General features: G+C 44.8%; 1 protein-coding gene and 1 long non-coding RNA gene across 7 annotated transcripts in view; one reads left to right on the top strand and one right to left on the bottom strand.

The window, feature by feature from the left end:
* LOC101716900 (intraflagellar transport protein 172 homolog) overlaps positions 1-14,864 on the top strand; it is a 66,773-nt gene that overhangs the window by 25,763 nt on the left and 26,146 nt on the right. For 4 of the 5 annotated variants that reach the window (XM_087216042.1, XM_087216041.1, XM_087216044.1 and 1 more), the window contains one exon: positions 3,050-3,149. In XM_087216042.1, the coding sequence (XP_087072168.1) occupies positions 3,050-3,149 (100 nt within the window). Of the gene's footprint in view, positions 1-3,049; positions 3,150-7,713; positions 10,012-14,864 lie in introns of those variants that run through there. The other variant, XM_087216045.1, reaches the window with a different exon arrangement.
* On the bottom strand, positions 9,910-11,775 carry LOC147826948 (uncharacterized). Of its 2 annotated transcripts, none has more exons than XR_015452974.1 (3): positions 11,586-11,775; positions 11,015-11,123; positions 9,910-10,092 (listed from the first exon to the last, which is right to left on the bottom strand). It is a non-coding gene; the product is annotated as an uncharacterized LOC147826948 (long non-coding RNA). The 2 variants fall into 2 exon arrangements; XR_015452973.1 differs by lacking the exon at positions 9,910-10,092 and adding an exon at positions 10,297-10,473.

The following is a 14,864-nucleotide window of genomic DNA, read 5'->3' as shown; positions in this document are numbered from 1 at the left end:
ATCTGTTATATAAACTGGGCACACGTCATGTGGCATGTACTAGTTATATGCCAGCCTGGAGTTCTTAGAACTGAATATCCTTCACATCAAGACTGAAGGTATGTATAGTTTGGGGTTCTTAGAACACGTATGTGCGGTTCAGCCAGGTGCAGTGACCCACACCTATAATCTGCGCTCCTCAGTAGGCCGAGACAGAAGGATTGCAAGTTCGAGGCCAGCCTGCACAAATTAGCAAGACCTGGTCTCAAAATAAAATACAGCTTGTGGGCAGAGTGGGTTCAGATTCTCATTTTGCCATATTCTTTCTTTTTGGTACTGGGGATCAAACTCAGGACCTAGTGCTTGTAAGGCAGGTGCCAGAACCACTGAGCTAAATCCCCAGCTGGAGGCTCATTTTGTTTCCTTGAATATTTGAGGGGAGGGTATCCTGGCCAAAAACTCGGTCCTCTTTCTGTGTACCATGTTTTGCCTAACTCGTTTGCAGGTGGTGAGAGAAAGAGAAAGAGGATAAAGAAAATGTGTGCATTTTGTAGAATGGCCAGAACTTTGTGTGACAGTATTAGCACTGCCTCAGTTAAAGGTTTAATTTTTGTTGAAACCTAGACATGCAACAACAATTTTACCACAGTCTGCACTTGCAGAAGAAAAAAAAATTCAACCAACATTATTTTTTGCTCCCTTATCATGTGTAATGCACTTAGAAGTGATTGCATTTATGTTTTGGGGAAACTAATTTTTTTTTTTTTGTACTGGGGATTGAACTCGGGACCTTGTGCTTTCAAGGCAGGCCCCAGAACCACTGAGCTAAATCCCTGGGCCCAGGGAAACTAACATTTAATTTAACCTTCATACCAAAACTATTGGATTGAAATTTGACTGTTACTTTGTCACAAGGCTAAGCAGGCACAAGAAAATCTGTCCTTGAAAGTGGGAAATGGGCTTGTGGCTGACACACCTTTGTTTTCCATGCTTAGTTTTCACCAGTTTACTAATAATGGTTGCTGGGCAAGCATCGCCTACAGTAACACACTGAGATCTCATTTTGTCAGTTGGAGATTTGGTAGCAGACAAGGGGTATGCTAGCTACTTTTCTTTCATTGTTGAGACAAAATACCTGATACCCAAAGTTAAAGGGGAGAGGTTTATTTGGCTCACAGTTCGTAGGGGTTTTAGTCCATAATCAGCTGGCTCCCAGGCAGGGTGGCAGAGGGGCCACAGTTCATAGTGGCAGCAAAAGCAACAAGAGACCTTAACAGCAACTTTCTGCCCCTTTCATCTCATTCAGACTACGGGGATTAGCATGGTGTAGTGGTTTAGTAACCACACGCCCTTAATCCGTGTCACACACTCTAGATTCAGCCATCTCCAAAACAGCCTCACCGCATTTCCATGAGGATTTGGGGTCACATCTAAACACATCAGAATAGTCACAGAAACTGTTCATTGTTACGGGGACCTCTGCTGAAAGTGCAGTGTATTAAAACTCTTTTAAGAATGTAGCTAATTCTATTTATTCATGACGATAGCATCTTCCTGGGTCTTAAGTGTAATATCGAATCCCTGGCTTTTCTTGTTTCCTCACTTCCTGTTTTTTTAAACTAATTTTACCTTATGAATATGTTTGTGACATTTGAAGTAAGTGTCTCGAGTTATTAAAAACTGACAACAAAACAAAAATATAAAAAGGGATGGATATGTAGCTCATCGGTGAAGCATCCCTGTGTTCAGTCCTCAGCACCAGAAAAAAACTAAATGAGACAAAAACAGCCATTTGAACAGAGCCTTTGTCTCCAGGTGAGATGGTCTAATGTGGCTCCAGCATCTCCCAAGGATTCATAGATGGAACTGAATGAATCCCCACTGTGACCCATTAGGAGGATGAAACTCAATCCAACCGTGGGGTTGAAATGTGGGGCTTTGGGAGGTGATTAGGATTATGAAAGGTTTTCAGGGGAGAGGCCCGGGATTGAGGACTGGTGGCTTTAGAAGAGGAGGGAGGGTGACCGAGATAGACACACACCCTCGCCTCTTGCCCCATGTGGCCCTGCACCTCCTCAGGACTCTGCCAGCGTGAAGGCTGTCTGAAGACACAGTCCCTTGGTCTTGGACCAGAACTGTGAAAAACAAATCTCCTTTCTTGCCTGCATCCAACATTTTTTGATAGTAACACAAAATGGACTAATATAACATGCATATAAAATACATTCTCTGGGTCATAAATATGTATTCACCATGCTAGGGAGGAGGCTCCATGGTAGAGCAAAGCCATCGACTTGATCCTCAGCATCACTAAAAGAATAAAAAATTTAAAGAAATACAAATTCTACACATGTTTAAAAGTAAGTTGTATAGGGCCAAGGATTTAGCTCAGTGGTTCCAGCACCTGCCTTGGAACCGCAAGGTCCAGAGTTCGATCCCCGGTACCAAAAAAAACAAAACAAAAAATAAGTTGTATTCTGCAGGTGATAGAAAAGAGTCTGCATGTGTCCATCTGGCCAATTTTGCTCATCTTAATGTTCAAGTTTATATTTTTCCTAAGCTTTTGTTCCACCAGTGATTCCTAAGGCAAGTATGTAGAATCTTCAGTTGTGTGGATTTATTTCTCCTTTGAGATACCTGCCACTTGCCTTTGCAGTGAGCTACATCCCAGCCCCTGTTCCCTTCTCTTTTTGAAACACGGTCTTGCTGTGCAGTTCTGGTCAGCCTTGAACTCACTATGTAGCCCGGGCTGGCCTTGAACATGCAGTGATCCTCTTGCCTCAGCCTCCCAAGTGCTGGGATTACAGGTGTGCACCACCACACCCGGCCTCCTTTTGTTTTAATATTGGACATGAAACAAAATGAAAATATATGCTATTTGCAAGAGACATGCTGAAACAAAAAGATTTTAAATGGGGCATGTAACCCGTTTACCCTTAATGTCATTACTGAAGTACATTTGAATCAAAATCTACCTTCTTTTACTTCCTATTTTGTTGTTATGTTTCTCTTTGTCTCCTTTCTTGATTTTTACTTATAGAGCTATTTTTTATTTGTTTTGTTTTTTGAGACAAGGTCTCGCTATGCAGTTCAGGTTGGCCTCAAACTTGGCGTCGTCCTGCCTCAGCCTCCCAAGTCCTGGGATCACAGGTGTACACTACCTCAACCAGGTAAGATAACTATTTTTAAATTATGTTATTTCCTCCTTTACTCATTGGAATTATTTTTATTTTTTTATGCAGGAGTTTACAAAACCATAGCCTGTGGCCCAAATCTAGCCTGCTGCCTGTTTTTTCAAATAACATGTTATCAACGCACCATGCCCATTTTAAATATCACCCATGGCTGTTTTCATGCTACAACATGACACCTCATTAGGCTTTCACAGACTAAACTACTGTCTATTCATTTACCGAAAAAATTTGCCAACCCCATTTTCAGTGGATATCTTGTTTTAAAATAAATTTTATTTTATCCCTTTCCCCCATTAAACCCCCTCCTTTATTTTCTTTTTTGGCAAAACTGGGGACCAAACTCGGGGTCTCACTCATGCTAGACAAGGACTGAGATACACCCCCAGGCTTGGCAGATGTCTTAAAATCCATATAAACAATTTATCAGAGTTTGTTTATTTATTTACTTATTGGTACTGGGAATTGCCTCACACATTCTAGACCTGTACCCTTTCACTAAACTACAACCCTAGCCCATTTTTTTGCTTTTAGTTTTTTTGTTTGTTTTGTAACTGGTTTGTTTTTTTTTTTGGTGCCAGGGATCAAACTTGGGACCTTGCACTTGTGAGGCAGGCGCCAGAACCACTGAGCTAAATCCCTGGACCCTGTTTTGTAACTTTAACTGCAAGACAACTTTGTAACTTTGACTACACAAGGTTGGCATAATAAAACAAAGGCACTTAGCATCACACAGTCTGAAACACATTCCACCCATGGTGTATCCCAGTCAACTCATCCTGGCTCATGAAAGGCAACTATTATTATCTCCTCCCACCTCAGCTGTCATGTGAGTGGGGTGAAATTGGCCATGCGGGAGTATTTATACCACAGAAATCAGCAAGTGTCACAAAAAGAGCTTCTATTTTCTTCTGGAGGAGAGCTATTGTTAATCCTTTATCAGCATACCACTGGCTTCATCTATTCCTTCAATCATTTAACAGATATTTACTAAACCTAATGTGTGCTAGCTAGGCCTTGTAGTAAGCCCTAAGAATACAGAAATTGTCTGTCATAAAACAATTTATTTCACTAAAATGGGTGAACCAGAAAAAAATCCTACAGTACTATTATCTTTCCCAGCTGAGTTCGATGAGCCATGGTGGTGCTAGCATCTCATCTCCCTTTATATTCCTTTACTGTTCTCTATCCTTAGTTGTTTCTAAAATGTCCTGTATATATATTCAGGGCTACCTCAGATATTACCGTATTCTTATTTGATGGGTGAATCCATCAAACACACTCTAGCAAACTTGAGAGGAAAAGGAAAGATTATTGTGATTTACACATATTTTTGCTTACTGTGCATGTTTTCTTTCTTTCTTTCTTTCTTTCTTTCTTTCTTTCTTTCTTTCTTTCTTTCTTTCTTTTTTTTGTATGGGGGATTGAACCTGGGTCCTTGCTCTTGCGAGGCAGACTGCAGAACCACTGAGCTAAATCCCCAGCCCCATGTTCTTCTTTTCTAACATTCCAAGACTGCTTTTATCATTAAGAAAACTTCTTACAGCCATTATTTTAGGGTAGGTTCGCTAGGGACAAATTCTCTTAATTTACCTTCATCTGAGAATGTCTTGATTTGCAATTCATTACTTTAGGATATTTTCTCTGGGTATAGATGCTGATTGCAGTTCTTTTCTTTCAGCACATGGAAAATATTTTGCCATTTTTGCCTCCATGGTTTCTCAGCAGAGACTACCTATTCCTTGCTGAACCTCTCTACTTTTTCATTTGTTTCAAGAACACTCGTAATTGCTCACTGAAGCATTTTTTATCATGATTCCTTTAAAATCTGTCAGACAGTTCTAACACCTGTCATTTCAGTGTTGGCTTGTACCGATTACTTTTTCATTCAGTCTGAGATCTTCTGAGCTTTTTGTATTACGAATGATTTTGAAATTAAGCCTGGACATTTTTGTGTTATGTTTTCGGACTCTGAATGTCATTTAAAATTGTTTTAAATTTTGTGACATGCCTCTGGCAAAAGAAGTGGAGGGGGGAGGATTGCCTCATTTCTGCAGGGAGTGCATGGAAGTCCAGGCTTCCTGCTTGGGTCTAGCGACAGTGGAGGTGTGGGGCTCTTACTGCTGGGGAAAAGAGTTCTCTGCAGACACCATGGAAATAAAGGGTAGTTACTGGTGAGGATGAAAATCCAAGCTCCTTCGTTGGTCTTCTCCGAAGCGCCCCTAGCAGCAGTGTTGGGCCACCTTATTACTCCACAAGAGTAGATGTCTAGGCTTCCCACCTGGCCTCCGCCGGCAGGGGCAGAGGTAGGCCCATGTCCTTTTCTATTCAGTTGGAGCACAGTGGTCATTATTGAAAGGTTCTTTGGTCTTGGTAGCATGCACCTTTCGGTTAGGAGAGTTTTCTTGGAGGTTTGGGGTCTATGCTGTTGCCATTCCCAGTTGCCCAGTACCTCCAGCTCCAAGACTTGCTGGAGGGACATCAATATTGGAAGAAATAACAAGGAGACAGATGGAACGAGTGTTTTCCTTTTCGTGGTCAAGGACCTGATTGGCTTTTTTGGTGTCTCCCATTTTCATATCTTCCTCCATGGCCAAGGGGAACAGGTGATAGGACATTTTCCTACTGGAGTCACGTTTTAAATCCTCAGCATGAAATGTAAAGGTCACCTCCCGCTTAAGGCTCCCCACCATCATCGTTGTCGTCGTCCTCCTCCTCCTCCGTGCCCCCTCAGGACTTCTCCTCCACGCGCCCGAGCCCCGTGTCGCCGAACTCGTCCTCGTCATTGTCCCCGACCCCGTCCTCCTGGCGCAGCAGCAGCGGAGGGGGCGGCGGCGGCGGCGAGGCCGCGGCCCCCATGGCCCGAGAGGAGCCGGAGCCCGCGCCGCGCGGCGGGGACAGCGGCGGCCTCCAGCTCTCCGGGGCCGGGCCGGGAGCCAGGAGAGCGGGCAGCAGCGCGGCTTCCCTGGCGGGCGCGGGCCGCAGTGGACGTGAATGAGCGGCGCGCTGCGCCTCCCCCGCCCGGCCGCGCTGCGCTCCATTCGGCCGTCCGGCGCACGCCTCTCCCTAGCCCTCTTTTTTGAGACAGGATCCTGTTAAGCCGCCCAGGATGGCCTGGAAGTTGCGGTCCTCCTTCTCCAGCCTCCCAAGTACCTGGGATTACCAGTGTGCACTCCGGTCGAAAGCTCAAAGTCTTGACTATTGTTTTAGCAAGGTGTCCTGGTACGAAACTGTAATCCCAGCTCCCGGCCAGCCTCAACTACATTACCAAGCCCCTATATCAAAAAACAAAACAAAACAACTTTATTGTTTTATGGATAACTCAAGTCTCTTAAAGTGTTTTAATCCCATTTACCCCTTCCCATCAGTTATGCTATTGTAGTTAGGAAACTTCTTTCTTTTTTCTTTTTTGGTACCAGGAATCGAACACCGGGCCTCGTGCTTGCCAGGCAGGTGCTGTGTTGCTAAGCTTCATTTCTGGCCCAGGAAATTTAATTTCAAATAAGCATTTAATTTTAGAATAATTTTATATGCCAAAGACAATACAGTTCATATACCCTAGTCTAACCAAACCCTAACTAACATCTTATATAACTCTGGTGCACTTGTTAAAACCAAGATTAACATTGATACATTTACTATTAACCGAACTGCAGACTACATTTGGATTTCATATTTTCCCACGAATGTCTTTTGTTTTGGTACTGGGGATCGAACTCAGGACCTTGTGCTGGTGAGGCAGGCGATGGCACCACTGAGCTAAATCCCTGGCCTACAGATGTCTTCTTTTTGTCCAGAATCCAGCCTAGGGTACCACTTTATATTTAGGAGTTTTTTAAGAGCTGGGAATTAAACCCAGGGCCTAGCTAATCCCCCAAGCTACACCCCCAGCTCCTAGGCAGGTATTTTTGTAAAATTTCCTTAGATTTGAGTTTCTGTGTTGTTTTCTCTATGCTTAGATGGTTATGTGTTTTGGGGAGAAGAATACCAGAGGTAGCAACCATATCCTTCTCATATCATACAGGAGATACATGATATCAGCTAGTGATACTAATCTCAATTATGTGGTTAGGGTCATGCATGTGAGTTTTCTCCACTGTAAATTTGCTATTTTTCTCTTTCCATACTTTGGTTTTTGGAAGTAAGCCCCTAAATCTAAGCCACATTGGAGGTGTGAGGGGTTTGGAATGATTGAACTCCATTTCCTGGACAGGAATCTATTTATATCTATACCTATATCATCTATGTCATCTATATCTATCTGATTTCTTATGTGGAAAAGGCTTTTCTGCCATCATCATACTCTATTCAACCATTTCTTTTTTTGAGACAGGGTCTCGCTATGTAGACCAGGCTGGCCTGAAATTGGAGGCAGTCTGCTCAAGTGCTTTGATTAGAGGTGTGCACCACCACGCCCAGCTCAGCCATTTATTTTTATTGATATGAATTTGTGCATATTTATCTTGTAGCACATTGTGTTATAGTCCAGTACAGCAATATGTTACTTACTTTGTTGCTCAATTGTTCCAACTTTTTTTTCCAGTACCAGGAATCGAACTCAGCACCTTGTGCTTGTGAGGCAGGTGTGGTGCCACTGAGCTAAATCCCTGGCCCAGCAAGTATGAATCACCCACCCTTCTGCTTCCCAACCTGTGTCCTTGGTGTCTGGACATTCCTTTGGTTACCTCATGCTCTGAACTCTTCTCCCAGTGCTGGGGGATCTGGGAGCTGGTGTGCCCTGTCCAGGGTGCCCTTTCCATCCTGCTCCCTTGCAGGGCTGGGCTATACCAGAGCCCAGGTTGAGCCGTCTGGCCAGCCCCTGGGGTGAGGCTGTCCTCTTGTGTCCGCTCCCTGCAGCTACAGACTACCCTGGGCAGCATGTGATCCGGGAGGCGAACACCACCACCAGGGACTGTGCCCTCTGTGGGGGAGCCTGGCTGAGGGCAGTGACTACACAGTGCAGGTCAGGAGCATCACCCTTCGGGGCGAGAGCCCCTCAGGGCCCCAGGTGCACTTCCGGACTCTCAAGGGTTCTGACCGGCTGCCCTCCAGCAGCTCCAGCCCAGGTGAGGGCCTGTGCTGTAGATTCTCTGGTTATTTTACCTGGCTTTTATTCTCTTATTTAACCCCAAAGCAAGCTGCAGTCTCACTTATATAAATAGGGAGATGATTTAATTCACTGTACTGCTAGGAAAGGAAGGAAAAACAGGTGGGCAGGGGTCCATCATAGACAGACTGCAAATGAATCCTTTTGGGGGAGGGCTTTGATGCTTCCCTCGCCCAGCCTCACATCACATCACATCACATCACATCACATCACATCACATCACATCACATCACGTCCTGTGTGGCCAGGTTCTGCATCCTCTAACCACCTGTCTACCAAAGGTTTCCTCCCAGAGAGGAGCTAACCTAGGGTTCCAGGGGCAACTGACAGGTCCAGCCTGACTCTAACCCCCACATCTCTACCCTGTGACATAGCTTCCAGCAGGTCCTCTTGACCCGGAGTCTGCCTCCTCTCTTCTCAGGGGACATCACCATGGAGGGTCTGGATGGAGAGCAACCACTGCAGACCAGGGAAGTGGTCATCATCGTGGTGGTGTTGCTCATGTGGGCTGGTGAATGAGCAACTGGATGAGCAACTTGGGGAGGGAGCTCAATAAAGGTGGGGGGTGGCAAAGGTTGTCTGTCAGGAGAAGAGGGAGAAACATAAAATGAGCAGTTGTTTGGTTCAGGGAGAATGGTCAGGAGGCTGGTGGGAGCCCAGAAATAAAGACTGCATGAGCGCCCAGAATTCAAGGATTTTATTCTTGGATTTTCTAGAAGTTGTGTGGGTATCTCATTACTCTTCAAGGCTGTGAGTGGAGAGGTTGAGATGGAGGGTCCGATGGTATTGCTGTGTTTCAGCTGTAATTGGGCCGTTCTGCCATCAGTATGACATCATCAAGGACAACGACTCCAACAACAACCCCAAGGAAAAGGGGAAGGGGCCGGAGCAGAGTCCTCAGGGAAGGCCAGTAGGGACAAGTCAGGTGACGGGGGACCTGTGAGGGTGGGAGGGTGATTTGGGCTAGAGGACCAGCCAAGGAAAGTGAGAGGGCAGAGAGGGGAGGAAAAGGGGGAGAAAGATTTGAGATGAAGGAGGCCAAGGGAAAGGGAAGCACCTATTACCTTCTTCAAATTAGAGACCCAGGCCATTCTCTTTTGGTTTTTTTGTTTTTGTTTTTGTTTTTTTTGGCCCTTCTCTTTCACAGAAAAAGTCACCATCCATCAACACCATTGATGTGTGAGTGAACTGTGTTTGAGTGAAGAAACAGAATCAGAAGAGAGCTGCACTAACAACGTGGGGATGGGGATAGGGTCAGGGAGAGCCTAAAGTGGTGATCTGCCCAGGACTCCCGGGGGGTAATGCACTTCCACGATCTCAGGCTGGTGCCCATCCTTGTTCCACTGTGAGTAGGCCCAGAAGGTAGGTCCCCTGGACCGGGAGAATGGATAGCAGATGGGACATCTCTTCCCATCCCCCAGGTCCAGAGGAGAGTCACTTGTTCAACCCTATCCCATTAGGTCCCAAATAGGGGCCCCATTTCACCTGCATCAGGACATTTGGCATCCCCAGCTACCCCGCCATCTTGCCTCTGGGCCTCAGAGAGGGGTGTTGCTGTGGGTCCTCACCCTCCCCCAACAAATAAAAGAATCATCTGGGCCTAGAGGCAGACGTTATAGTGCACTAGTCCAATGTCTTCCATGGAGCCTCCAGTGCTCCCCGTCGCCTGGTAGCCCCCCAGCTGCTGGTGATCTCACACCTTGGACATTTTTCCAATAAAGGTTCTTGAACAAACTGGACTGACTCCATGGCCCCTCACAATGACACCAACTTGAGAGGTGCAGACTCGTAAGGTGTTTGTTTCAACTCTTCAGCCTGAAATGGGAGGGAAGGGACCAGGAAGAAAGGGCAGAGAAAACCATAGCCCTAGTTTCTTTTGCTTTGTTGGGTGCAAGGGGCAGAGGGAGAGAAGAGAAAGGTGTAAGTTCTTCCTGTGCTGGTGGAAACTGTTATGTCACATGAGAGGGCCAGTGGTTTATTTACTGCTTCCATCACTGGCCGAACTCCTCTCCGTTAATTCTTCTGACTCTTCCATCAACACTGGGCAAATGGTCCACAGAAGCAATAAGCAGTGTCTTTGGGATAATCAAAGAGCAGCTACACTAATGGATCCCTCAATCTCATGTGCTTCTATCCTGTGTGTTCTCATGACTCTTCTTCCTGCCTTTGTTTTCCTTTCCATCTCCATCTCTGTCTCTGTTCATAAAAGCAATAATAATTGTAATGCATAAATGAGTTTATAATCATCATACACCACCATATCTAGAAAGATTCTGGCAATAAAATTGAGGGGTTGGAAAAAAGGAACTATAATTTGGCTCTAGGACTATTTGTTTTCTGTGAAAATAGGGCTGTCCTTTTTTCCTAATTTCCAAGAGGGAGTTCGTGGCAGTGAGAGGTGCAGCTGTTAACACTGGCAACTATGCGGCGAGAGGCTTCTGGACCCAGAATCTGGGTTACAGGTCTTCCCAACCTTAGGTGTCCCAGAGAAGGCTTATGAATAACTCCTTCCCTGTGTTTCATTCTCTCTGGTATGTTACAAGAAATAAAACCCCCCAAAAAAGTTAGACCAAAAATTCTGAAAGGACCTCAATCCAAACAAAAACCAAGAAGTCAACTTAAAACCTCTTAAGCAAGCCACGCTATGGTCTGCCCTGCCACCTGGCCCATAAAAGCACCCAATCCAAGCAGCAGTCCTTAATTCACCATTATTCAATGTCCCAGTAGCATACCTTACCTTTCCCTGGCCATTGGTTCCAAAACACTTCTCTCTCGGACTCTGGAAACCATCATTTCTTGGGACAGGAACGTTATGGGCTATAGCAGGCCCGCACGGAGACAGCTAGCTAAGATTTAAGAAAGAATATAAAAAGGGTATTTATGCTCTAGGTTGAATCTCAGTTCCACGTTTTAGAGACTTTGTTTACTTGGGAAAGATCATGTTAGGGCTGAGGAGTTAGCTCAGTGGTTTTCCTGCCTGCTGTGCAAGAGCAAGGACCCGAGTTCAATCCCCGGTACCCCCCAAAAAAGGTCACGCTGATCCTGAGTCTCCCGTCATGTAAATTGAGACTAATGATAAATTTCCTTTTCAAAAGGTAATTGAACAATACAATGCATGATCATCTGGCACAGAACCAGGTAGACACATACTGAATATTCGCTGTAAACTGTCGGTATTAGACTTGTGATTCCATGCAAGTCTTATAACTTATTTCAAGATTGTCGATTGCTTTTGCCTATCATAGCAACGGCTGTGTTTCCCCGAGTTTGAGGAATAAGAGTGCACTCAGCCACACTGACTTACGTACATCAACAAGCAAGAAAGACGATTCTGACTACGTAGTGCCCGTAGTTGGCGGAATACTTTGTGGGCGTGGTTTGGTCTTTGGTTTGCATACAACGACGGGATTGGTCAAGGGGAGATCTCCTCAAGCGTAACGTGGGCCCGCCCTAGTTCTCACTGCGCTTGCGTTCTGTTTGCTCCGTCTTGAACCCAGGAGGTGGTGTGTGTTGCGCTCAGGTCGCGTTTGCGTCAGCGGATGTTGTGGCCGCCGCTTGGCGGGTTGTCCGGGTAACCGCAGGAGTAGTCCCTGTCTAGTAGCACCTGAGAGCCAGGTGTGGGTTCTGCAGTTGAAGCACCTGAGGACCCTGCTGAGCCCTCAGGTGAGGAGTCGCGCGCCGCTTCCCTCCCCCAGCCACCGTACCGTCCAAGTGGAGGAACTGAACTTTATAATGCGGAGCGCCTACTTTGCAGGAGAACGTAAAGGATATAGCGATGATCCTTACTCTGCTGCTTTGATTAAGCTTTCAGTAGGCGATGTAGATTATTGATGGGCGTAGCTTTCATTCCATTTCATGCATCATTTGGGTACTGGGTCCTATGCTGGTGCTCTGGGGGATCCGAAACCACCTGCAAGACTGCCCCTGCCTTCCGGCGGATTGGTCCACAGGGAGAGGCACACGGACGGGGAGCCATCGGATATAAGTCTCCACCGCATGAATTAAGCACTTTAGTACAGTCCCTAAAAAGAGAGGGTGGGAGACTGAACCTTAATTCTGTTGAAGATTTGTTGCATGAGATTCACTAGGGGAGAAGCTCTGAAACACAGTGAACAAAAGGTGGGTTTTGGAGTTGAGGCCAGACTTCAAGGTCTAGTTAACTAAATAACCTGGTATCTCTGACTTTAGCCTTTATCTCACAATCTCTTTCAGCACATTGGAAAATGAAAGTAGTGATAATAGCAACTTTAGAGGACTTGGGAGAGAGTTAAGTGAGGTAGTATATACAAAAGAGCACTATAAAATGAAAAGCATTGTAAAAATTGATAAACAAGAGGGAGGTACATTCAAAATTGAAAGGAGCCAGGGGTGGTGGCACAAACCTGTAATCTCATCTTTCAGGAAGCTGAGGCAGGAGAATCGCTGTGAGTTGGAAGTCATATGGCGCATACTGAGTTCAAGGCCACCCTGAACTACATAGCAAAACCCTGTCTCAAAAAACCAAACAAACAAACAAAAAAACAAAAATTTTTGAAAGAATAGGCAAACACAAAGGTAATATGAATATCTGCATAGTTGAGTGTTTAATATATACCAGGGCAGGATAAGTAAAGACATTAGGATTGTGATTTATGGATTCAGACATACCTAATTTGAATCTTGGTTCTGCCACCTAAAAATTGTGTATAAACATTTGGCACATTACTTAATCTTTCTGTGCCTCAGTTTCCCATCTGTAAAAGGGGCATCATAATAATTGCATCTATCTCAGAATTATGAGGTAAAGTGAGATAGTGGATGTCAAGCATTTATCAAAATGCCTATCATAGGACAGTGCTTGTTAAAGCTTAGTCGCTATTATTCTATTCCCTATCTCATTTCATTCTCACGACAGTCCAACGAGATATATTTTGTGGAGAAAGAAGAATTAATTGATTATAGGACTCAGAAAGGGTTCACAGAGGATGTGGCACTTGGAGAATAAAGGAAATTTGAACAAAAGAGTTGTGCTTCTTGTTCAGCAAGCTGGCCCTGAATCTGTAATTTAAAAATTGCTTTGCCGTAATGGAAAAATTGGAAATGGAATCCTCCTTCAGTCTCTCAAAATAAGATGATGTCATGATGCAGGGAGGCCCAGATGCCCAGGATTGGGCATAGCCAGGAAGCAGGCTGATCAGCCAGAGTTGATGGGGAGCCTCAACCCTTCTCACCCAGTGTAATGAAGAGATAGAGGACGACAGTTGTGGTGTGGTGATTTTCTGGCTCTGGTTTGAGGATTTGGGGAAAGGAGCCTTTTGACTTCTGACTTTGGAGATAGTGGATTCAGAGTATAAAGTGACAATATTTTAAGCCAGAAATCTAAATCCCAGGTGGTTAATCAAACAATTAGTGTAGAAGCTGAATTTTTAATTTAGTAGGGAAACCTTTAGAGTCAGAACCATAGCTGACCAGAGTTGGTGGAGGGAGGGACAGACATGGTTAGCATGATTCACCAGGATAATGATCGCTTCTGACTTGGGCTTATGTGAAGTGGGTACTTAAGTGGGGGGTGCCGTTGCTCATCCTGTCTATCTTAATTATTTTACTCCTCCTTCCAAATCTTTCACTGTCTGTCTCTTTCCTGCTAAATAAGCCAAACTCCTTAGCCTGGCTTCAGAGGTCCTTCCTGAGATGTCCCCAGTCTGACCTCCTCTCTGCTGCTACGTATTTAAAAGGTAGTTTCAGCAAGAGTAAATTACTGTTTCTTGACCAGAGCTTGCCTTTCCTCATGCTATGCATTCAGTTACAGGTAATTCCCCACTGCATCCATTCTTCCAAGCTTAAATTTGATTAGCTGAGGCTTTTCCAAATTATCATAGCACTTTGTACGTTTTTTTTTTTTTCTTTTTTGGAGACAGGGTCTCACTATGTAGTCCAGGCTGGCCTTGAACTCACTATATAGCCCAGGCTTGGCCTCGAACTTGTGATCCTCCTGACTCTGCCTCCCCAGTGCTGGGATTACAGATGTGTACCAGAACACCCACTGTATTTCTGTGTTAAAAACAATTATCAGTACGTGTTTGCAATATATAAAGTGTACATTCTTTGTAGGTAGCTGGTACACACACATCACATCTTAATCCTTTTTACTTCCTCTCCTCTTCCCTTCCCTGCATGCATTTCTCCCTTAGGTCTTTTCCTGTTTTGTACCATCTTATTAGATCGTGGGGCAGGACCTATATTTTTCTCTTTGTCTTTCAGTCCCTGGCCAACTACTTTTCTCAGTAAGGTGTTCGGAAGTATATTAACTGAATGAATAGCATTGTAAAACTTATTAGAACAACTAAATTTATTTCAGTGGCAAACCTGAGATATAAGGGAACAAGGAGGCCACTGCAAGGCTACAATGGTGTGGTTGAATCAGTGGATTTACACTATGAGTCTAAAAGCACACTGTCCTCAGTCCATGTTCTGATGGCTTTGGAGTCCAGGATGGAGCGCAGGAATCTTTTATTTAAAAAAAAAAGACTGTGACAGAAAGAAAATGGAACAGAGTCACAAAGCTAGACATGGTTTTGGGATTCTAGACCAGAATCAGGGTTATTTTA

This window comes from Heterocephalus glaber, unplaced genomic scaffold (genome assembly GCF_053883595.1).
Source record: "Heterocephalus glaber isolate CG9 unplaced genomic scaffold, H.glaber_assembly_v1.0 deba00001457, whole genome shotgun sequence".
Taxonomy (NCBI): domain Eukaryota; kingdom Metazoa; phylum Chordata; class Mammalia; order Rodentia; family Bathyergidae; genus Heterocephalus; species Heterocephalus glaber.
This window is presented reverse-complemented; position numbering and strand designations above follow the sequence as displayed.